Below are 23,744 nucleotides of genomic sequence, written 5' to 3'. Positions count from 1 at the left end.
TTTCGAAATTTTTATTATCAATTGCTGGCGGCCCCCGAAGGCGTCGACATTCCTGCGGTTCGATATAAGCAGACACTTTTGCGGTTTAATTTCGTTTGCCCTTAAAGGCCGGAATTCCTCCAGCATTCCTGCTGGGTGAGAGAATAATGGTGGTCAAGAAGTGCTGAGCGCAGCTCATTTTTCAAACGTCTTATAATTGGCTCATGATGTCCATTGAAGTCCATTCGTGTTGCAAATTATTTAACTATTAATCATGCGACAAATAAACCGAAAGAGATTGAGATTGTGCTATTCTCGGGCCAAAAACCATTGTTGACTAGCTCGTCTAGCTGGCTGTGACTTTGTCTTGGGTTTTTATTATTAAACCGCATGATTCTGACATCCTTTGACAGTTTTGTCCACATGGTCACATCATCATTTTTCATAACTAGGATAAACCATAAACCCGAGCTCATATTTTCCCCAGCCATTTTTCTCTCTTTTGACCGGGCAGTTAACAAATTGCCAAAATCATTTGGCAGGGGGAGGTTAGGGGATGGATTTTCTAAAAACTTCTCTTTATTTAGGGCACTTTGATTTTTGATTTTCTGTTTTCTGGCTCTGGCATTAATGGGCTACGAGGGAAAATGAGGCAAGGAATTATGAAAAACGGTTGGCCAAATGTGCGCAAAAAAGTTCTAAAGAGCCGAACTTTGTCACTTCTTCGAGTTGTTCGACGTCAGTTTGCCCACCGTATATAGATTTTTATTATCAGACTGTTTTCCGCTTTTCCTTACCCACTTTCGCCAACTTTTTTAGCACTGGGTCAACTTGAACTTTACAGCCGCTGGCTCGTTGTCGGTAAATTAATGAAATCCCACAGAGGAATCAAATTAAAGCAGCTTTCGAGTGTGTGTTTGCCTGCACTTTCCTGCATTGTTAAATGCATTATTGCACAAGGGCCAATGCAATTACCGCCCTCCATCAGCGCAGTCATGGCTTTTTAATGAATTTTACAAATAATCAAATGATGCAGCATGGCCAATTTGCGGCGGATCTATAACGCGTGTTTCCACCGAGGTTCCCCTGGGTTATGGGTTTGCCCTGCTGCAAATTAGCTGTCAACGATACCCACATACCTATACCTATAGATATATATTCCCACATAGATGGGTGGAACTTAAGCTATTTAAATTGCATTATTATTATTATTATGAATTAATTAAACGCATGTGCAAATGTCAGCCGGGATTTTGCTACTAAATGCATAATCGAATTATTCCGGAGTCAAGCTGTGCTAATGGAGCATTCGCATCCGCATGGAGTGTCTCTCTATGAGAATCGCCTGCTATTGGGATAATTCGATGAGCAGTTCGAGTGCCGGCTGTCAAATGCTGAATGTTAAATGCCGAATGCCGAAAAATACATTAATTTGATTTAATAAAATCCGTTTATTATTCGGCCCACTAAAATACCGCATTAGGCGGCGGCAACCACTGCCGCTCGGCAAATAGCAAATGGAAAATGGAAAAGCAGAGCCATTGGCTCCATTGCGGTTGCCATTTAGTGCTGCTCGTGATGGTGGTTGTGGCTCCTGCGGTCACTCGACAATGCAGCCGGCACCACCGCAATTTGTGCCATCTAAGACCAGTGGGACAATACTTTTCGGCATATGTACAATGTGCTGTTCTAGAGTAAATGGGGGTGCGACCCCAAATTAGTCATCAAATACTTGAAATAACATGAAAAGTCTAGGCCAAGAATTCCTGGCATTTTATTTATATTATTTAGGATATATATAAATGAAAGTCTGACTACAATTAAACACTCTTTTTACTACATTTTTCATTTAAAATTTGAAAATTAGAAAATAGTAAAATGTAGCTAAGCTTTTATAATTGTTGATATGCTTTTCAATCAAACTTATAGCCAAGAGGTCAATACTGGAATAAAAATATGAAAAACAGACATTTTTATCAAGGAAGGAAACATGAATAACAAACTTAATTAAATGTCAGATAGGAAAACATAAATTCATAAGTTCATGAATAGCTTTTAAATTTTTAAAAATAAATAAAACAGGAATTTAAACACCCTATATGAAATCCCTTATTACCAATGCAAAGTTCTTTTATTTCTTGCCTTTTAATTTCGCTCAATGCTTAACTTAAACCGTTTTGCCCCCTCAATTTCTTGGTCTACCCCCAAAAAACCCCCCTTATCACAAAACCCATAATAATATCCCCTTGTTCACATTTCAGGGCATGCGAATGTCGGGCGAGAGCACGGAAATAATGCACTTGACGCAGCTGGAGAGGGAGAGTGCGGGGGCGTACGCCTGCGGGGCCACAAATACGGAGGGCGAAACCCGGAGTTCGAGCCTCGCTTTAAAAGTGCAGTGTAAGTACGACTTTCGAGATGGGAAATGTGAAATAAAATATACACAAAACTATACGAGAAAAGGGAAAGAGAAGTGGGGATACGACGACGTGATGAAATAACATGGCAAACCGGAAGCGGAAGCAGCAGAATAAAATCAAAATCAACAAGCAATGGCTGCCGGAATAAAAGTTGCCAACTTTTTCGAGGGGAGTTGGGGGGCTTCCAAAAGCGGATGGGGAAATTGCTTAGAAATGATGCATGACCATCCCTACCAAACTCCATCTGTAACTGTCGGCGTTTGTTGCGCACTTGTTTACAATTGTAGAATTGTAAAATTCTGATTCCAAAACTCGTGCTGCCGCTGGCCTAAACAACCGCCATTGATTTATACACACGCACAGACAAAACTTTCGCCTATAAATCCAGGGGCTCCGGCCAAAAACTTTTCATAAACCTCACACAGTCCGCAGTCCGATTTTTCCGCTGCCTCGGGTCGAGTTCTCCCATGCCTTTTGGCCATTTTTTGTGCCTGTGATTAATGTGGATTTCATATACTACTCGCACAAGCGATTTGGTTGCATAAATCAGAGGGAAAAGCGCTGCACAATCGATGTGGAGAGAGTCCCACGAGTGGGTCTTAAGTACACTATTTGGCAGGGTTCGTGTACAATCTTGAGAAAGGATTCTGATTCCAGAGAGCGATGGTGCGTGGCTCTTTGTTGGCAGCATTTATTGTGTTGTCAGCTTACAAGCCAGCCAGAAAGAAAACCTCTTTTCATGTTACCAAGCGACGTTGGAAAACCGGAAAACTGCCACTTTGACAATCTGAAATCCGAAATGCATTTCTGCAACCCCTTCGTACGACAGTTTAAGTAGTTTATATTTGAAATTATGAAAGTTTCCCGAGACTCCTCGTCGTCTTTGCATTGAGTTTGGGTTTTCAGCTTTCAGATAGAGGTAACTTTCGCCACACACACTCGTTCTACAGCAACAAGTTCGCAGACGCCGACAGATGGCTTAAGTATTCGACTATGAAATGCAGGCCAACTTGTGATAAAAGCCAAGGAGGCCGTAATGAAGCTTCGAATGCTTATCTGCCTTGGCGTGACTTACATTTTAAAGGCGGCTTTCAGCACACAATCTGTGATACTGGGATACCGGGAACCCGAGAGTCTCGGGTATTCAAACAGACAGACACATTTTGCCTCAGGGGCAAAGAGGCAGTGCTTCCGCATATCTGCTCCCATTTCACAGCCAAGTGAAAGTACTCGCTTTTCTTCCGATACCTGGCACACAGAGATTTTCCCCGCTAAGCTACACATAAAGTAAATAAATAAAGAAAAAAAAAAGAAAGTGAGGAAGAGGATAAAAAATCCTGGAGAACACAAGCCGCCTCGTTCGTGAAACGGAAACATGTTAATTACTATGCTCAAGGCTATGTAGCTGGCTCGCCTTCCCCTTGGATTTCCCCCATCCGCTCATATTTTTGTGTATATTTTACCCCCCAGAGAAGGGCGGCGGTTGTTTGCCCTCCAAGGGGGTGGGCGTTCGAATTTAAAATGGAAACTTTTTGCTGCCTAACAACTCGATGCCGTGTATATTTATGAAGCTCTTTCTTCTTCAGTCTCCCCGCGCTGCAAGTCGGGCACCGAACAAACCTCCATCGGCGCCGTCAGCCTCCACTCGATTCTGGTGAAATGCGAGGTGGATGCTGATCCGCCGGACTCCGTGCGATTCAGCTGGACCTACAACAATACCCGGAATGTGTCGCCGGTAAGTCAGCCTACAAACACTTTTTCTTTTGAAGGCAGAAACAAAATATCATTAAATTAAATTCTATTTTAAATGGGATTTTTTCTTAACAAATAACTGTAGGATATTTTACAGAGCAGAGAAAAATATAGGTATTAAAAGCACACAGAAATATTTATAATGTTTACTCACTTATAAATTAAAATCATCGAAAATGTACAGAAAATGATTGATAGTGTTTACTTACTCAATAATATTAATCATGAAAATTGTATAAATTATTTTGACTCATTAAGAAGTTGCACAAGACATTTTCTCTTAAAAATACTGAATTTTTCAACCTACTTAAAAAAAAGTTTGTTTTTAAAGGCTCTCTTGAATAAAATAAACAATTTCCTACTTTTATTCAATCAATTTGAACTAATTAATTTAAAAAACGATTTTTCTTTGGTTTAAAACTCTAAATTAATTCAGTTATTCAAAGTTTAAAGCACTTTTTCACCGTGCATCGTGACTGGGGCAAAAGGTAACTTGTCCGGAATCCAAACCGAACTTATTGTGCCTGTAATTATGCCGGGGAACGTGCTGCAGCCGGAGCTTTTGGCCCGACTGTCGCAATTACTCGGAATGCCAGGGATTGCCAGCCAGAAAGAAGATGAGGAGGAGTTGGAGTATTAAGGGGGGCTGTAAAGGAACCAAGTTCGAAGTCGGGTGCTATTAGCAGAACTTGTGCTAAATACTCGAGGGTTGTCTGGGATTTTCGTTCGACAATTCGGAGCAGACGAACAATGGACGAGGCAGGGAATCGAGCGCCGTACGTGACTGAATTAAAATTTAATCAAAATGTATAAATTCGGAATGGCGACGGGGGCAAGGATACTCCATACAACTACTACGTTCAAGGTGGGGAATTTAAAATGCAAACCGTTTAGGTGCCAGAGGACTGCAGAGCTGGCAAAAAAAGAAACGAGAAATATATAGAAAGATAGATGGAAGAGGAAAAATACCAGAAGCAGTCGAATGGCTGACCAAACGAACCGAAAGACTTGCATATGTGACTCGATTCTACAGAGACGGTTGTGGGACAGCTGTGCACAATAAATAAAGTAATTCATTTACCGCAAAAGTTATTTGAAAATCTGCACGAAAAACCCGGATGGCCACCGGATGACTTATCCCATCTAGCGTCTCGATTCGTTTGGCTTGCAATAAAAACTTATTTGCCTTCAAATATTTATGCCTCCGGTTGGTTGGGGAAATCGTTACTCTTTTTGGCTGGGTTCTGAATCTGAATCAGAGTTTGCTTTGATTTCGATTCGATTTGAACTGCATTTGATCCTGCCTACGTTCGCACAATGGCGCTGAATCTAATCCTCCGGAATCTACCTTTCCAGGTGCTCAACTCGAGGATTCAATCGAACGGACTGGCCAGCACGGTGACGTATCTGCCGCAGACGGATTCCGAGTTAATAACGCTGGCCTGCTGGGCCAGCAACGTGGTGGGCCGCCAAACGACGCCCTGTCTGGTGCACATCCTGCCGGCAAGTAAGTGGATGTGGATATAGTTGGGGAAGTGGAAATGGAGGTGGTTCTACCAGCTCAAGTCGAGGAAGTTGTTGCCACAAGATGCCGGCACTTACCTCCATCTTCGCCGCAATTTAAACAAGACTGGTGTCGGTATTGCCACCGGTGCCGTTGTTGTCCCCCAGTCCTCCTGTCCCCTGTCCCCCAGTCTATCTCTTATGCACACATAAGGATCTACTTACATAATTGGCGAGTGTGTGCTGGGGGAAGGAGGGTGGATGGCAGGAGGATGGAGTGCCGGTGTACTTTGCCAAAATGTTGCCAAATAATCCTCAGGTTGAACTGCCTGCCGTTGCTTCAGGTCTTGGCCAAATTCGCTTGTTATTAATGCAAAGTAGGGGCGTGGTCATGCACTCAGGGAAAGACTTTTCATCCAACACATAATGAAAATAATTCAGAATTTTAAAATTTTAAATAATTCGAAACAATTTTTTTGAAAAAGATTTCTTTAAATTCATAAAAATATACATTTTTATTTTAAAAGCTTAAATGAATTAATAAAAATAAACCTAACTATGCGTGTAAATTATAAACTAGATTTTTTGCAAATTAATATTTTTCCTAAATTGCTTACAAAATATTAATTATTTTTAATCATAAACAAAAAAGTGTTTTTTAAATTCATAAAAATTATTTAATATACAAAGTTTCAGGTATGCGAATAAATTAAAAACTAGATTTTTTCACTTAATAAAACTTAACAAGTTTATATTTTTTGCAATTCCCATACAAAATATTACAATTTTCACCAATAAAAAGAAAATTCGTAACAATTTAGATATTCTTCTCCTTAAATTCAAGGAGAAGTGCAACATAATTCCAAGAATATTTTTCAATTCCCCGTCCATTTTGTGCAATCTACCCTTGGGGTAAAATCAAAGCTGACTTAATAATTTTAGGGGCGTACTGGCACTCTTTATTTTTGTTTTAACGGGGCGACGCCTTCATTTGCGGCAAAGTGGCGCTTTAAGGCGACAGGAGCTGCTTTTAAATGCAATTACGGGTGGGTTGGTGGGTGTAAGGGTGGGCCATTAAGCCCCGGCTTGTCTATGACTATGACTAACTGCTATCTCTGGCTACCCTCTTTTCTTCCCAACCCTTCTCTTAACCCTCTTCCCCTGCAGACACCCCGGAGGCACCGAAGGCCTGCGAATTGCGCAACGACACCGTCCTGGAGGTGGTTTGCATAGCCGGCAGTGACGGGGGCCTCTCGCAATACTTCCTGCTGGAGGTGGTGGGCGGCGACCCTCTATACGCCGGTGATCCAGGTGGATCGACGGGCCCAGGAAGAGGCAGCCAGCAGTTCAGCGAGGCCATTGGCCCGGGCGACAACGAGATATCCACGCTCAACGATCAGGTGAGTGGAGTGCTGTGCCAGCTTCTAACATCCAAAATCGAGTTAGGACTAACTTGATAAGTTCCGGCAGGCTAAACGCAAATTGCTCAATTAAATTAAAATTTACTCACGGTTCGGCAAACAGCCGGCAGCTAAGCTAACTTACTTTAAAAGGAAAAGGAAAGCTGGGAAACAGAAATCAGAAACATTGCCGAGGGACTTGGCAATAATTCACTTGAAATCCATATGGTCAATTAGTGTGCATGTCCTTTGACTTTTCTGCTTGAATTATTAATAAATATTTCGGGGGTGCTAGTATATAGTATCTAAACTGGGGCCTTTCTTCAGCTCAACTCGAGTGTAAAAGGGACAACATAATTAATGCTGTGAGTTGTGAGTCCGAATCCGATTCCCCACATGGAACAGGGTGTCCCTAGGACCTCTGTACCCTTTGTCCGGCACTCGGGGAGTGCATGCTGAGTTATTAAATTATCCCTGTCACTCCTAGATGGGAATATCATATGAAAATTTCATTTCATTTCGTTTGGCTGCTCTCAACAGCCTTGATGAAGCGCTTGCCGGGGCGAGTTTATTAGCAAAGTAGCCAAGCGCAAAGCTCATCACGAGGATGGTCATGAAAATGAAAATGAAAATGGAACGAAGATGATGATGATGATGATGGCAGGACAGCCGACATCATCTACGGACTGTGACCCACGCGTTGGTCCTTTGGCAGGCAGCTTTAAAGTTTCATGCTAGATAAAGGACACACATTCGCAGGGAAAATGGTAGGAGAAGGAGAAGAACGGGGGAGGGGATGAGGTTGGAAAAGTGCCGCAAGGACAACATAAATTACTTACGCTTACTTGAGTGGGAATTTGTGCGTAACCAACGAAGCTCACTCGATTGTGTCCCATTACGGCAAACGGATATTCAGTTTAAAATTTCAGACACTGTCCTGTTTTCTGTTTCTGTTTCTGTTTCTCCCCAGTACAGTTGTGTTTCTTCGTATTTTTTAGGCATGAATAATTATTTATGCGTTGGGTCTGCAAACGGGGACTGAAAAGTTAAAAATACATACGGCGTATGGCGTTTGGCGAGTGAATTATAAATGCGCTCGTCGTCGTTGTCATGCCCGCATCCCAAATCATCTATATATATATAATATTTGTGTATAATTCCAGGCGACAACTGCACCCTTCTTCCGCATGCAGGAGAACAGTCCACAGTTTCGTTTGAATAATTTAGAGCCGGGACGTGAATATCAATTTTTAGTTTACGCCGTCAACGCCAAAGGACGAAGCGAGCCGCCGGTGGTGATTGAGAATGTACGCGTGGCCGCCCAACTGGGACCATATGGTGAGTAGCCCTCGAATCCTTCGTGTCCCCAAAAAAACAGATAGTCGGGTGAAAAAGGCAGAACTCTCCTGCTAATCACATAAAGAGCGCAAGTTATGGCCAACCGAGTTGCCCAGTTTGTGGGTCACTTCCATCCCAAGGCCAATAAAATACAGAGAGCCTGTGTAACTGAAACTGAAACTGGATCCCTCTGAAGAACAGCTGAGAACGGAACTGTCTAATTCAACGCTTGACTGCATTTTCAAATCAACGCAAGTTCGGGGAAATCGTCTTCAATCAGCCGCCGCGAAAAGTTCGCACATGGCGTCACAGGCAAAGGTCCTTAGGAACCTGGAGAGACTGGAGAGACCCAGGGGATTGGGCATACAGTTCCACCCCAAAGACGAGACGCCCTTTTCTAATCCACTGACTGAGTTATGCAGTGGAGCGGAAAGCATTTCAGCATTTTCCATCAATTCTTTGAGTGGGCCACACGCATATTACGTATACGCAGGGGCGTGCCGCAACAGCCTCTTCATTTTGCTCCTGCCTAACGACATAATGCGACTGTCTCTGTGTGAGTGTGTGTGTGTTCGAAGTACATGTGAGAAGGTCCTTTGTGTGCCTGTGTATTCGTGAGCCGAGCGTAAGCGTAAGCGGAATTGCTTCAATTTTCGTTTTGCTTAACGGCCACCGTAGACACTTTTCTTTTATTGTTCCTTTCGCCATTCTCGGCTTTCAGTTCTCCGCTCTCAGTTTTCTCGGCTACGAGAGTACGACAACAATGTTGTCATTATTTTCATGCTGATTTTTATTTTTATCTGCATTTCCATTACCATTTCCACAACCATTTTCTTCTCCTTGGCCATTTTCATTTCGTTTTTCGTGTGCTTCGCTCGCCCAGTTAGCCATAAATCACTCATATTGCCCCGATTTAATGGCGGCTAATTGCATTCGATACGCAAATGTTCGATTAAGCGCACTCACTAGATTTTCCCGAGTCCGGCGAAACTTATTTACATGAAACAACAGCAGCAGCTTTTCCCGGAGTTACTTATGTATGTTAATGGGCTGCCGCAGACTCGTAAATTCGGCCTCTCTGTGATTACACAACCGAGACTATGGACTCGCCATTTTTGGTCCTGGGTATCCTTTTAATTTATGCGGAGCTCTAACAGCCGCCTAGCCCACGCAGATTTTTATTGTGTACATATGTGCGGGCCCATAAATTCCTTGGGACGTCGTCGCCGAAAAACCGTTGCCACCTAAACAGATTTCGGATTTAAGCGAAATAAATAAAATGAAGGCAAATCAGCTGACGCTGATTTAAATCAGTTTACGCAGAACTCATCAAGAGAATTTATTACACGAAAGGCGAAGGGAAAACGTGAAAAATATCAGGCAAAGTGGCCACTTGAGCTGGCAAAAAAGCATCAAAGGCGAATAAATAAGCAAAACAATGTAAGGCAAAAGGAAAAGCAAGGAAAACTGATTAAAAAACAGGCTGAGACGATGAGACGATGACGGAGATGCCTTGGCATCAGAAGCCAGTCAGCCAGCCAATCCAGTGCAAAAGGCCAGGCAATAACAAAAATTAAATTGAGCCGCAGGTGTAGGCAATTTCCACTCAAACGCTCACTTCAAAAGCCAGGGCCAGGACCTCAAGACCAGGAGAAGGACCTGGAAAAGGATCTGGTTTGGTGTGGTGCTGGCAATGTTTCAATTCCGAGGCCGTTGCTTTGACGGCCCGCAAATGGAGCGGAAATGCTTTCCTGCCAACAAAAATCGGTAGGGAGCTTGGCATTAACGAATGTCTGGCATAAATCTTGCCCGGGGATCATCTTACAATCAGTTTGCCTCGCCTTTGGACCCCTTGGGCTCGGCTCACACATTATGTTGCAATTTCCGCTGGCTGGAAATCTAATAAATATAAACAATGCCTCACATGTTGCTCATAATTGCCAAAAGCTTCGAGCAGCAAGTGCCATCAAGTCTAATGGCTGGTAATAAGTGGCAAAATAGGAGGTGGAGTGCCCTTGTGGTCTTTGATTTTCATAATTATTTATCCTGCCCGCAGATTTCCCGCATCCTACATCTCCTACTTATGACAGAGCACCCAGCGATTTGGCTAATTTCAATTTTCAGCCCTATATCCCCCCATTCCCCGAAGGAGAGATCCCAGCGAAAACACAATAAGCAAACAGTCAAAAGCAATCAGCTAGGCAAAAGAACACGGAACGGCAAAACAAATAAATAAATAAACGGCAGCGAGCAGCGAGCAGGCGAGGCAAATAGAAATCAGCAGGAGCATCAAACTAATTCCGAGCAAATAACAAATCATTGCTAGACCCCTGAAACTATCAGGAGCTCTACCTACGAAATAAGCTTAGGCACTGGGAAAAATAGCCATGACTAAGGTTTACCTAAAAATGTGTCTAAAAGTATGCAATAATATTTTGGAAAGCTGTTCTTGTTTTTACTGCATACTGCTAGACACCTCTTTTTATAATATTCTTTTTTAAAGATTTTAAATAATGTTAAAGCCTTTCTATGTGATATTTTATGATCTTACGATGTGTACAAATATTCTAGATGATTTCAAATTATTAAAATAAAATATATATACACAAATATAGGTGTCTAAAAGTATGCCACAATATATTATTAGTCTGTTCTGGTTTTCACTGCATAATTGTAGGCACATAAATATTTTTTTATATATTTAATTAAATAATTTTAAAGCCTATCGATGTGATATTTAATGTTCTTATGATGGGAAATTTATAAAAAAATCATATTACAGTTATATTCCTTGGTTAACAGATTAAGATATATTTTTTCCATATTTTCTCACCGTGCTTTAATGGCATCGCCCTTCCATACTTTTCTTCCAGATGAATCCATTCTGTCGGAGGACCCAACGCCCGCAGAAACAACGCATCACGGAGGCGGCGGGGGCGTGGGCGGCGGCGGGAGCTCCAGCGGCCTGGGCACCGGCGCCAGCACGGGCAGCGGCCCCGAGAAGCAGTCGACGCTGCTGATTCTCGCCGCCGTCGTGGTGATAGGCGCCGTCGTGGTGACGTCAATTATCGTGGCCGGCATCGTCGTGGTCTGCCGGCATCGGCCGCGACCACCTGAGCCGCAGGAGGTGCGCAAGAGCATGCGGTGAGTTTCCACTACACATCTATCTATCTGGGAAGCTGGGAAAAACTAATAATGAAATTGTTTGCTGCGGAGCCCGTGTGTGCAGAAATAATTACGAAATTATTTATGTGGGGCACGTGACTGACAGCCGAGGATGGAGAAAAAAGGAAGCCGTAGCATACTTTCCTGCGCATTACCCGCTCGCTTATGCTTATTACCCGGAAAGTAATTAAATGACAGCCACAGTCGCGCAGAAATGGCCGCTCAATCAAACGGGGGAGCCTACTTTAAACTCACCTGCTATTTCCACCTTTTCTGAACAAAAGGTCGAAAGGCCAATCTGCTGGGTTCATTTAGGCGATCGCCTAAACAGTTTGAGGCCGCCGCCAATCGATTAGAGCCCGGCACGCACCTGCCCAGTAAATTATGCTTAGTCTGTAATTAAATTAATTAAACCTGCACCTGACGACGACCTAAGCGAACAGGGTCAAAAAGAAAAGAATGGCCGTAAACGAGGTCCGGAAACGAGGCAGCCGCACAAGTTAGAGTTTCCATTTAAGATAGGAAATCAGCGTAGTATCTGCGAAAGGGTCGCGTGGGCGGTTGGGTAATTAAGCAGCTGCTTAGCTGATGTACCGCCCCCTTTTCTGCTGCCCGCTGGCTAATGAAAGATAAACACACACCCCGTCCTTTTCCTATCGATGTGGCGATGCCCCTTTCTTTCAACCGCACTGATTGCTCAATAATGAATTCGGGCAGCCACTTCAAAGCGGAATCCAACGAAATATTAATTATAGTTGCCGAAAATAGTCGCCGGGCACATCAAAGCGAATCGCATGCGGGTCATTAAATGGTCATCACGACTGTCAAACGCGCTCCATGCTCGGTGCATAAATAAAATGGGAAAGCACCTGTGTGTGCCTCCCCTGCCCCCTCTTTATAAACCCCCTCTTTCCACGTCTATGCATACATTTTAATGATTTGCCTTTTGCGGCAAAGTATTAGTGCAAATATTTGATGCACACGTTGCGTGTGCGGCAGAGGCACGGCAGCTGATAAGAGAGACACAGAGTGCGGCGTAATTAGCTCTACGAACCGTCGGCAATCGGTTTATATTTAATTTACAATGGACCATCGAGCAGGCTGATTAAAATTCGAGGGTCCTCGAGTGAAATGGTAATATTTTCGCCAATATTTATCATTTCGAAATGTCGAATGCCGAGTCGCTGGCATTAAATCCGCTTTGAAAAAGGTGCACAACGGTGCGAATATTGCGCATACGCCGTGTGCCCCGTGAATTTATTTTATTTTCCGGTTTTGCCAGCCATCAACTGAAAAGTTGGCACAGTTGTTCCCCGGGGAAATGGCGGCGGGGCTTTGAATGTTGCTGTTTATATTGAAATTTGAGTCGCCTGAGAGCCGGCAGCTGGCTTAGTTTGTCCAGTTCGCTAAGCTGTTTCTCTCACCTTGGGAACTATTAGCCACTAAACTTTCGCATACCTACACTGACAAAAAAACAGAGAAGTAAAAATAAATATTTGCAAATTTAATGCAATTAAATATTTAAATTGAATAAAAAAATGTAATATTTAATTGAATGATTAATTAAACGAATGGAAGTATTTCAATCAAAATAGAAAATAATATTTAAATTAATCAAAAAGAAGATTTTAATATTAAATGTTAAATGTAAAATTTGCATATTTTAATTTTAATTTTAGATTTTTGTTTTGTTTTTTTTGTGTACCTATAAATATATATTTCTTAAATGTCTGCCTATTTTTCTGTTTTTTCAGACCAGCGAGAAACGATGTGCCGAGCATGTACATCGAGGAGGATGAACTGAACGAGCTGGAGGAGGGTGGTGGAGGCGGTGGACGAGCGGCGGAGATTAGGGCGCGGGTGGCCCCGCCCAACGCCCACCTGTGCGGCGGGGGCGGGATGCCGATGCCCGGGGGCGTGGGCTCGAGTGGCGGGGCCATTGTGGGCGTGGCCGGACCCCATCACTACATCTCCGAGAGCTTCATCCAGTATGCGCAGCCCAGCCTAAACGGTACTATTCCAAAATCTATACTCAACAAGCTGTAGTAGTAGTATCTCTAGTTATATCTGTAGTTTGTAGTCAAGTAGTTATCAAGCATCAATTTATCAGTCTGTCTATCAATAGCTTTGTATTGTAGCGATGCATCCCCAATTGGTTTGCTCAAGGACTTTTGAGTGCGCTACTCGATATTAATTTGTATTTGTATCCGTAGCCTTAGTTGATTGATTTGCCCAATTGAATTTATTGCCTTATGTAAATAGAGTTATCTTGCCTGTACATACACTATCTATATACACCTCACGTTGATTTGCAGCCATTATGTAGATTAACTTAACATCTTGTTTAGTCACAATGCACAAAATGCACGAAACGAATAAATTGTCAAAAGCGTTTTCGGAATGCAAAATGCACACAAACACGAATTATTTATTTTTAATCTGACAACCACTCTGTGTACATAATGTTTTTCTCAATGCTTTCATAACTGTGCAAAAATTAATAATAATTTTTAGTTAAGTACTTGGCATGTGAGTAGTGGAAGCGCAGGAGATCAACGCACCACATTTAAAACAATTAGGTTGGCTTGAGTTCGCGCTAATGATGCGGTTGAACACGAAATTGGCGCCCAACTAATGAGTACACGAGAGCACATGTAAATGAAAAACTAATTGCCCCGTCATTTGGCATTCACAAAAGTAGCTTATGACATACGAGTACACACTTTTCTAATTAGCGCAGATCAAAGTATTTAATTTCGTTTCGATTTCGAATGAGTTGAAGCAATTGAAGCGATTAGTTTCGAGTATTTCGAGAAGATTAGCTGGGCACCCTAATAAAATCCCGCCTGACATAGTTCATAGTTCTCTACCCCCCACTTTCTCTGTCTCCCTGTTTCTCTGCCTCTAAATCTCTAAATCTAAATCTCTGTAGGTAACACTCTCCACTTGCTTTCCAACTGTCTTAATCCTCGACTTGAAGTTGTAAATACCTTGCCCAGTATTTAAAGCAATGTAGTGTGCGCCCCCAAAAAGCGTTGTCCTTGCGGGCGAGAAGGAGTCCTTACTGTATCTGTATCTGTATCCTTTCACCCAGGCGACGTGCTGCTGCCCCTGCTCGTAACATCCAGCCAGCCGGGCAGCACCAACTCCAACTCCACCATCTCGAGCGTGGTCCTGGCCATCTCGCCCCAGGCGAAACTATCCTGTCCTGATCCTGCGAGCCTGCGAAACCAAGCCTGGCCGCCCGAATGTATGCAAAGTAAATTTTATGTAACTAAATCTGTGCAGCAGGTCGAACGAGCACAGAACCAGAAACAGAAACAGAACCAGAAACAGAAACTGAAAGAGATACTGAAACTGAAACAGGAGGAACAACTGCAGTTGCAGCTGCAGCAGATGGGCAGTCATGTCTAAGCTGAGTTCTGTTCTCTGCTGTCGAATTTTGTAGGAAATACAGGGGCATCCCATCCCATCTCAAGTATTTTTAATATCCCCTAACCTACGAGGAGAACCCTGCTCCACTCCATTTCACATTTTAATTTGTCGTCCATTTGGCTTGCCAATTTACTTTGCTTGTTCCGTTGCCACATCCCTGCACTCACATGTCTTTCATCTGATTTCCTTCACTCCCTTTGTGCATTCGTAATTATTTTGGCTTGCAAATGCCGCAAAAATATCCACAAGTTTCCATTCATTTGCGGCATTTTCTTTGAAGCAATTTTCCTTGGATTTCTCAAACGGATCAGAGATATTAAATCACACAGCTAATTGAAGTATATGAGTTTCTTTTCAAATCAAGGCTAGATACATATTAGAGTGCAGGCAAATATTGTTTTTAAAAAGGATAAATGCAGCTCGGCCCCAAGACAAAGGATCCCGGGGATATATGGGGCTGTTTGCTTAGTCTTTGCTTTTTGTTGACACTTCTGTTTATTTCTCTCTAGCATATAGCTATATATATGGCATATATGATGGGTTCCCCACAACTTATGTGTCACTCGGTGCAGTGCCAAGTCCTTTTGGGATGATTCGCATAAATTTCGTAGCGAGCAGTCGACAAACAAACATATGTACTATGTGCGTAAACATGCCTCAGACAGCAACAAATTTGCAAAATATTCTACTGCTGCTTTAACCCCTTTTATCCACCCCCCTTTTTCCTGTTTGCTGTGCGAGCTCATGCAGACTTTGTTTTAACTTTGAATTGCATAAATTTTAATTATTTCGAAAGCACTAAATTAAAAGACAAAAATAAGCACAAAGACACACAAACAAACGGAGAGAGCAGAGCAGTGAGTTTTGCCTGGGCCTGACGTGCCGACATGCTGGCAAATGCAAATATTATTTAATGGGCAGATGTGTCGTATACGTGATATTATTGCTAACACAACATCGCTCATGCCGCCCGTTGTGCGTGGGTTCAAATGTCGCAAATTAGCTAAATTTGATTTTGTCAGCGATTTAATTTTATATTTTCATTACTTTCAGCCTGTCCTTCCGCTCGTTAATATAAATATACATTTTTTTTATGCACTACCCCCTCTCGCTTTAATTTATGTGCGATGGGGGACTGTTCGGCTGACATGACACGACATGCACACTCTCACATATTCCGAACTCGGAACTGCTGCCCTTTCACCCGGCAGAACGTAAACCAAGTCAACTGGCTTACAAGACACTAACAAGTGCCAAAGTCGCTCTGAAGTGAGGAGAAGTCTGAAGAAGGAGCCCGAGGAGCGGTCCAGAAATGTTCCCCTACTCGTTGTAGCTGTTGCGCCAAGACGCCAACTTAAAGCACACACAGTTTGGCAACTGTCTTGGCTGGGATTACACTGAGCTGCAAAGCAGCTTAAACGATTCTCTCAAATTCTGATTGGGCCAAAAAACTATTAAACCCTATCGTGATTTTCATAGAAAGAGATAAATATTACTTGAAATGAAGAAGTTGATAATCTGTTTTGGAAAAGGATAAACTTAACAAGCTTTTTATATACGTTTTTTTTGGGTTTTTAAACTTTCGGTTTATAAATGTTACATGAAAAGGTTGCTAGTTATTTTCTAAAAAAATGAAACAAAAATTAGTTAAAATTGGTTTTAACTAGCTATTTATTAAAATCACTGTTAAATGAAAAAAAAGGAGTCTAAAAGTTAGCAACAATATATTTTTTTTTACCAAAATTGATATGAATTTTAAACTTTATGATTTTTATTGCTTCTAGTTCTAAATTTCATTGTAGTCAGTTACCAATTATCTTAATTATTTTTCATGTTCTTAGGTAAAGTAAATACCCAAAAATATATTATTGAAAGCCAGTTACGAGCTTTTCCAACCAAACTAAACAGTGTCAAGATGGGGTAGTAAATTTTCCCTAGCTGCTGCCTGGGAATTCATAGTCCCCACATTTACACGGCGATGTCAAATTGAAATAAAAAGGTCCTGGAAAGAGCAAAACGCTTCCAGCGCCGTAACTCAAGGCAAACAAGTGAGCCACCGTATATACACACACTCACGGCCAGGAAAAGACACCCGTTCGCATCTTTACATCTCGGCAGTTGCTGTCATTAGCCAGCATTTTTAATTGCATATGCCAGTCTCGCGTGCTTTACTGTACAGGTGGCACTGGGGGAAGGGGGACTGAACCGAAGGGCGAATCCCCCAGAGCAGTCAAATTCGTTTGACTTTTTTTTGCCCCACAGTCATCGCTGCGTATGGCGTATGGTGATGTTGGGAAGGGAAGGAAAAAACGGAGGATGGAACTGCTTTTTTGTGCACATTTGTTTCATTTCATGCTGCTCCATTCATTTTGGCCCAGCATCTAGCTTTTTGTCTCATTGTTGCTGTTTGTCTTGCTGTTTGTGCGAGTCAAGAGTCGCGAGTCTGAGCCACGTTTGTGTGGCCTTCGTCCTTGCTGGCCGGGCTTTTTGTGTGAGCATTTGGATTGTAAGTAATGCGAGTGGGTTGTAGGTTGTAGCTTGTAGATGTTGTAGGTTTGCCGGCTGTAGGTTCTACGCTCCATGTGCACTCCAGCGGCACTCGTCTAATTAGACAAAGTTGAGACCCAGCCACACAGCAGCCACTCGAAATGAGCACACGGCGCCATTTGCTGCGGCTACATATATATGGGCTATATAGCTATATAGGGTGGCATTATCTTAAAGACTCCTTAAAGCACATGTGTGTCCCTGCTACGAAGCTCTCACTTTGATGTCTCTGTCATGCCGCAAAAAATGCCGCAGAATTTGCTTGAGCAACATTGTTTATGCGGCAGCAGAAGCTTTACACGGGGAAAAAAATGTTTTCCGAGGAAAATGAAATAACCAGAAAAGTAGCTGGAACTGTAAGAGGATTCAAATTGAGTTCCTAGTATTTGTGGACTCTGAAAGAATTCTACAATTTTGTGGAAATTAAAGGGAATTTTTGTATCAAAAATATTATAGAAATGTTTGGGCATCAATGGTTTATGTTTTTGTTTTTTCATTAAAAAAAATTCAATTTGGACATAATTTAATTATTTTTTTTAAATTGCACCAGTTCTTTATTTCTTAAAGATTTATTATCCTTAATAAAAGATGTTTTTGTTTGAATAAAATTAAAAAAAGTTGTGAAAAGTAATTTTAAACTTTTCACAACTTTTTTGAACTGCTGACTTTTAAAGACATCTAGAAATATCTCTGACACCGAATTTTCTCTTAGTGCACACACGCACAGGCTCTCCTGAAGCTTCAATGTCAACGCTGCTCATTCATTTGTCGCCGCACTTCCGTTTCCGCCCAACCCCCCACCCCCTCTTTGGCACCATTCCCTTTAGAGGTTCTTTCCGCTTTTTGTTGGCAACATTTTTGCGACTTTTGACATTTTTTAATGCTGTCAGGCATGGCGTGAAAGTAAACGTGAAAGGACACAACCTCCCGAATACACGAACACCCAAACACACACATAGACGCACTAGAGAGTTGCCTTAGTTTGTGCGCGTCTTTATGGCTCAAAGACGCCGCACAAATGTGACATAAAAGGCGATAATAATAAAATATCACAGGGTGATGGGTGGATGGTTGGATGGGCGATGGGTGCCCCGTCAAATAACAAACTGCAAAATCGTAAACAACAAGCGCTAGATGACGCTCAAGATTCACTTGTGCCCAGGCGACACAATAAGTCGGACCACAATAAAACCCGACTCGACTCGCTCATAAATTCCCTCGAAATGCGCTATAAAAATTAAGAAATTGTTGAATTATTTTAAGTTTACGAGGGGGGAAAGACGAAATGGGAAGCGTGCTCGGAGCAAAGTGAATATTAATATTGAAATGCTTCCACGTTAAATGTTGTTGATGTCTCTGTTGTTCAATGTTTCTGTTTCTATTCGTTGTTCATTGTTCGTTGTTCCATGTTTGTGCTGCTTTTTTATTAGCTGCTATTTATTTTGTTATCAGCGCACTGTTGGTCACGCTTTCGCTACGTATTTGCTAATGGTTCTCTTTTCTTTTCGCCGCTCAAATCATAATTTGCCACTCTGTGTTATGATGTCATTTTGCAAGTGTTGTGAAACTGAAACTAAAAAGCAATCCAAAACCAAATCAACTAAACCAAACCAAGCCAAACTAATCGGTATAAACATTTTTGCCTTTGTTTCTATTCTCTATTCCTGAATCTACACTCGTACACCCACTCTAACACTCAAACTCATTACTCACTCTCACATGAATTTATGTCTCACCCATACACATGCTACAATCCCCACACACACATATGCCATTGTTGTTGATTTTGTTTTATACCAACCAACCAAAGTGTATATTGCAGACCCGGATCTGATATTGCCGCGCGGCGAATTGGAATTTACGACCCTGGATCCAACGCTGAAGTAATTGTAAAAAGTAATAATAAATATCTACCATAGTCAGCTACACACACACACACGGGCATTTCATTTGACATAGCTGTAAATTTTTAGCATAAATTTAAATGCATTAGCGTAAAAGGTAAATCGTATATTGTGTAAAAGTCTAAGGAGACAGATAAGCATAAGTCATTTTGTAATTGTCAGCCATTAAGTGTCGAAATTGCCTAGAAAAAATCAAAAAAAGAAAAATAAAAAATTTATGAACCCATGAAGCTGCGCTATAAATACGCTACAAACTTGTAACTGAAATCAAAATACCAAAACTTGTAAATACCACACACTCACACTCATTTTGCTGTTGCACCATCGAATGTATATAGAGAACGGGCAAACATTAATCAAACTGCATTTAAATGTTAAATATTAAATACTAATTGTAATTAATGAACAACTAGCCCGTAAGCCAGTTAAGTTAAGTAAGCCGTGTGTATTGAAAGTGTAATTAGACTCATAGAGTTATTGGTTATTGGCCCACAGACTTTGCACTAGGTAACTGCAAATATCTGGCAATTCATCCATTGATGTCTGCATAGCGATATAGGATTCATTAGCAGCTAAAGCCCTATCATCTATCCAGCTGTCCGGCAAATTAGAATGACTCTTTCTGGGCCCCGAGAACCCACTGTTTTCCAAACCAATCCGATTTGGCACTTTCAGTTGCTATTTATGGCCATGCCATGAATATTCTATTACCAAAAGATGAATAACAAGCCAGAAAACAAACAACAAACAAACAAGAGCCACGTGGGCGATGTTCGAGTGCATAATGAATAAAGAGTCCTCAGCAATTCCACTCACACAAGACTCACACATAGGCTCGAAACTACCACACACAAACAATAAATGCGAATTCAGTGTAAATGTTATAAATAACTAAGGTAACCGAGCGCAAAGTACGACACATAAAAATAATAATAATAATAATAATAATAATACGCCATACAGTTTACACAATACTCCAATGTAATTCGAATTCTAATTTCAAATATTCAAACATAAAGTGAAATGGCAGACTAGCAAAATATACAGTGCGTATGCGTAATGAAATAAATCGAAATTGAAATATACATATAAATATAAATATAGATACATATAAATGGAACACATTGTCGTTCTCTGTCTCTGTCACTCTGGACAAAACCAAACTGATTGTTTTTAAGCAAAGTTAGATTTATAAATAAATTAAATTTAAAAAAAGGCGAATGAGAAAAGCAGAAAAACTTAAAAGTGAAATACATTTAAAACTAAGTCGAAACTACTGAGTGTGTTAATAATAATACCGAATACTGAATAAATAAACAAGATTCAAACCAAGCACCCCGTTTCCATTTCCCGTTTTCAAATCAATTCCAATTAAGCCGCCGATTTGGACATCAAAGCGAAGATTAATGCCGCGACTTCGGTGGGTGGAAATCGGAGTCCCGAATCCGAATCCTGTTTGCCCAACTTTGGCCAGGGGTTAAGTGTTATTAATGCGGAGCAAATCCTGCGGCAATCCGGCTGCAACCCCGTCTGCAGCCTGATTGCCACTTGAGGCGCGTAATCGAAACATCGGCAAGGCGGTCGGTCAATGGAGACCGCCTTCATTACTTTGCACAAGGATCCTTTGCCAGCCCACCTCCTTTTCCCATTGCCTTTGCCCCAAAGCCAAACACGAGCTCGAATTAAGGCTGTAAAGCTTAAGGGGGGCGGGGCACTGGGTGGGCGTTGGCCTTGGCATGCACAGGAGATTAAAACAGTTGGAGGGAAATTTGCAACGCCAACTCCCAAGAAGGTAAAGTTTCAGCCGGGAAACTTTCTGCAAATGCAAGTCTGTTTGTCGTAATTTGTTGCACACTTTTTAGAGCACAAAACTTGTGTGTGTTGGCAATGCATTGCCTTTCAAGCTGAGTAGGCGAATCGATGGGTAATGAAACTAACACCCAGCCAAACACCTACATTTTAGCTTAGTTTTCACTAATAATAAGTAATGAAATCACACTTTCTCTACACATAAAAAATCGATATGCGAATGCATACGTTATTTATACCCATATCGGTTTTACCATGCAATACTCGTACAATTAACATTAAATATTATCATTTTGCTGAATTCGCTCTCTCGGAGATTCTTTGACTTCGAAAAAGAGAGAAAGACTCTCTCAATTAAAAATAGAGCGAGATAGCGATTAAAGTTACATGAGTGGCAGGGAGAAAGACATATTTGAAATTCGAACTGGTTTCATTTCGATATGCGGAAAAAATGAAACCATATCAAATTGATCATCGTTTCATATCAAGCTTTTTTTTGGGTGTACCAAGTACATGTTTCAATAATTACCCCAAGTTTATATAACTCACCTGTGTTGCAGTGATGAAAACTTTTCGAGAATGACCGTTTTCGGTAATTGGTGGCCGGGGTTCTTAGGGAACCAACTTTGGCAACCGGACCGGCTTGAAACCGAATTAGGAAAATCGATTGGTAATGGAACACCCGACCGAACTTACCCTATGAATGCCAGGACATGCTCAAGCCGGAGCTTAATTTCAAAATGCTGCTCGGAATCTGCATTGTGGTCTCGCATTTCCAATCCCCTGCTGAAGTATTCCCCGTAATTTCGGTTGGCACGTGCGGATTTACTTTTCACTCTACTTTCCAACTTACCTTCGCCATTTGCCATTGCTTTTGTTGTCAATTTTATGGCGTTTTCATTTGCTGGCCAGCGCTTTCGTTGCAGCTTCAGCTTTTGCCCGGCAATTGCCAGGAATTTTAAGTTCCAACACGGAAGGGGGATGGGGGTTTCTTCCATCCATCCGGCCCAAACGCACTTTGCAGCACTCGGACTAAAAATAAAGCCACATAAATCCGAAGATTTGCTGGCAAGTGCGCAAATCGAAATGAAATCCTGGGTCAGTCGCACTTCCGCACTTCCCTTCAGATTCCTCTGATTCCGACGGAGAAATGCCTGTCGCTCGAAAAGAGAATGTGACTCCTTAGCCGCAGCGTGCTTAAATAAATTAAACGACGCCCCTGGTCGTCCTGGACTTTGGTTATTCCAAATATCCTGTCACCGCTCACGAAGGCATACTTAGTCCGGACAGGACTGTTGAAATATTAAGGCCCCCAAACAGCCATAATTCGGTCAAACAGGTTTTATTCTTTGTTCAAGGGGCAGAGTACGACTTCAGCGACTGACATTCGGACTAGTATCGATTATAATTATAATTCATATTATTATGAGTTAGAAAATAAATTAAAAAGCATTTGAAAATAAATAACTGACATATTTTTAATTTGAAAAGTGACACATAAAATAAAAATGTGAATTGTTATGGCTTTTAAAAGCTTTTTAATTTTAAATAATTCCACTTTAAATTTAAATTTGTAATAGAGTTCTGCAGAAAATTGGAAAATACTTTAAATATTTATAGGTATTCTTTTATCAACTACAGATTAATAAAGATAGAATACAATATAATGTCTTTTAATATCTTGTTTATTTAAAATAATTCCACTTTAAAATAATTTTTCATAAATATAGTGTCATACGGGGGAGTAAAAATCATTAAATTTATTTTTTTACTTCTTTAATAACTTTCAGAGTTTATTAATTAATTTCCCAGAATTTCCATATTTTTAAGGCTAGCTAGGTCAGCACTGCCCCAGCTTGAATGTCCTGCCAACGGAAAAAGGACAACCCCATCGCAGGAGAGGCATGGGCAAAAGGAGTGTAACGGCCAGTTTGGAATTCAATTAGCAGTCGGATGGCCGAGTGGTCGGTTGCCCTGGTGAAACTCATAATGGCTTCGATTGAGCCCGGTGATTATTGCGATCGCTGGCTGGCTTGGCTGGCTTCAGCTGACAGCTGCAGTCGTCGCGGTTGTAAGAGCCACTTCTCCAACTGACATTCATGGCAGCCATAAGAATGCCATCCAGTTTTACAAGCCCAAAGCGGGTGGATAAAGAGAAAAGGGGGATGGGAACTGAGGTGGCTGCCAAAATGCCGAGAATGCCGTAAAAATGTTTTCCTTTTTCGCCAGCCTGTTCTGTTCCTTTTGTCAGCAGTCGTCGTCGTTTTGGGCAGATGCTGAAATAATGATACCGGCGCCTGCGAAGCGAGCAATCAGCTCGCTTTTCGCATCTATGCCAAGGACATGTGGGCGGTTGAGTGGGTGAGTGGGTGGTTTGTGGGCCGCCATTGTTTTGCTCTCTTTTCGTGTGTGCGAAATGCATGAAACAGCCGCGCTTCAATTTAGACATTTTCAACGTTTATTTTGCAACAGCTGCCTTAGGTCTACGCGAA

General features: G+C 41.7%; 1 protein-coding gene across 3 annotated transcripts in view; it reads left to right on the top strand.

Annotated features, from left to right (window-relative positions):
- The window catches only part of side (sidestep), a 73,340-nt gene extending 52,574 nt beyond the window's left edge, over positions 1-20,766 (top strand). The window contains exons 10-18 of one of the 3 annotated variants that reach the window (XM_017153973.3): positions 2,241-2,379; positions 3,986-4,134; positions 5,508-5,658; positions 6,822-7,054; positions 8,218-8,392; positions 11,266-11,536; positions 13,312-13,568; positions 14,652-14,807; positions 19,362-20,766. In XM_017153973.3, the coding sequence (XP_017009462.2) occupies positions 2,241-2,379; positions 3,986-4,134; positions 5,508-5,658; positions 6,822-7,054; positions 8,218-8,392; positions 11,266-11,536; positions 13,312-13,568; positions 14,652-14,807; positions 19,362-19,426 (1,596 nt within the window). In that variant the 3' untranslated portion in view covers positions 19,427-20,766. Of the gene's footprint in view, positions 1-2,240; positions 2,380-3,985; positions 4,135-5,507; positions 5,659-6,821; positions 7,055-8,217; positions 8,393-11,265; positions 11,537-13,311; positions 13,569-14,651; positions 14,808-19,349 lie in introns of all 3 variants that reach the window. The other 2 variants (XM_017153963.3, XM_017153953.3) reach the window with 2 other exon arrangements.
- Positions 20,767-23,744: the final 2,978 nt, after the last annotated feature.

Source organism: Drosophila takahashii, chromosome 3R (genome assembly GCF_030179915.1).
Source record: "Drosophila takahashii strain IR98-3 E-12201 chromosome 3R, DtakHiC1v2, whole genome shotgun sequence".
NCBI classification, from domain to species: domain Eukaryota; kingdom Metazoa; phylum Arthropoda; class Insecta; order Diptera; family Drosophilidae; genus Drosophila; species Drosophila takahashii.
The sequence above is the reverse complement of the archived record's forward strand: the minus strand, read 5'-3'. Positions and strand labels throughout refer to the sequence as shown.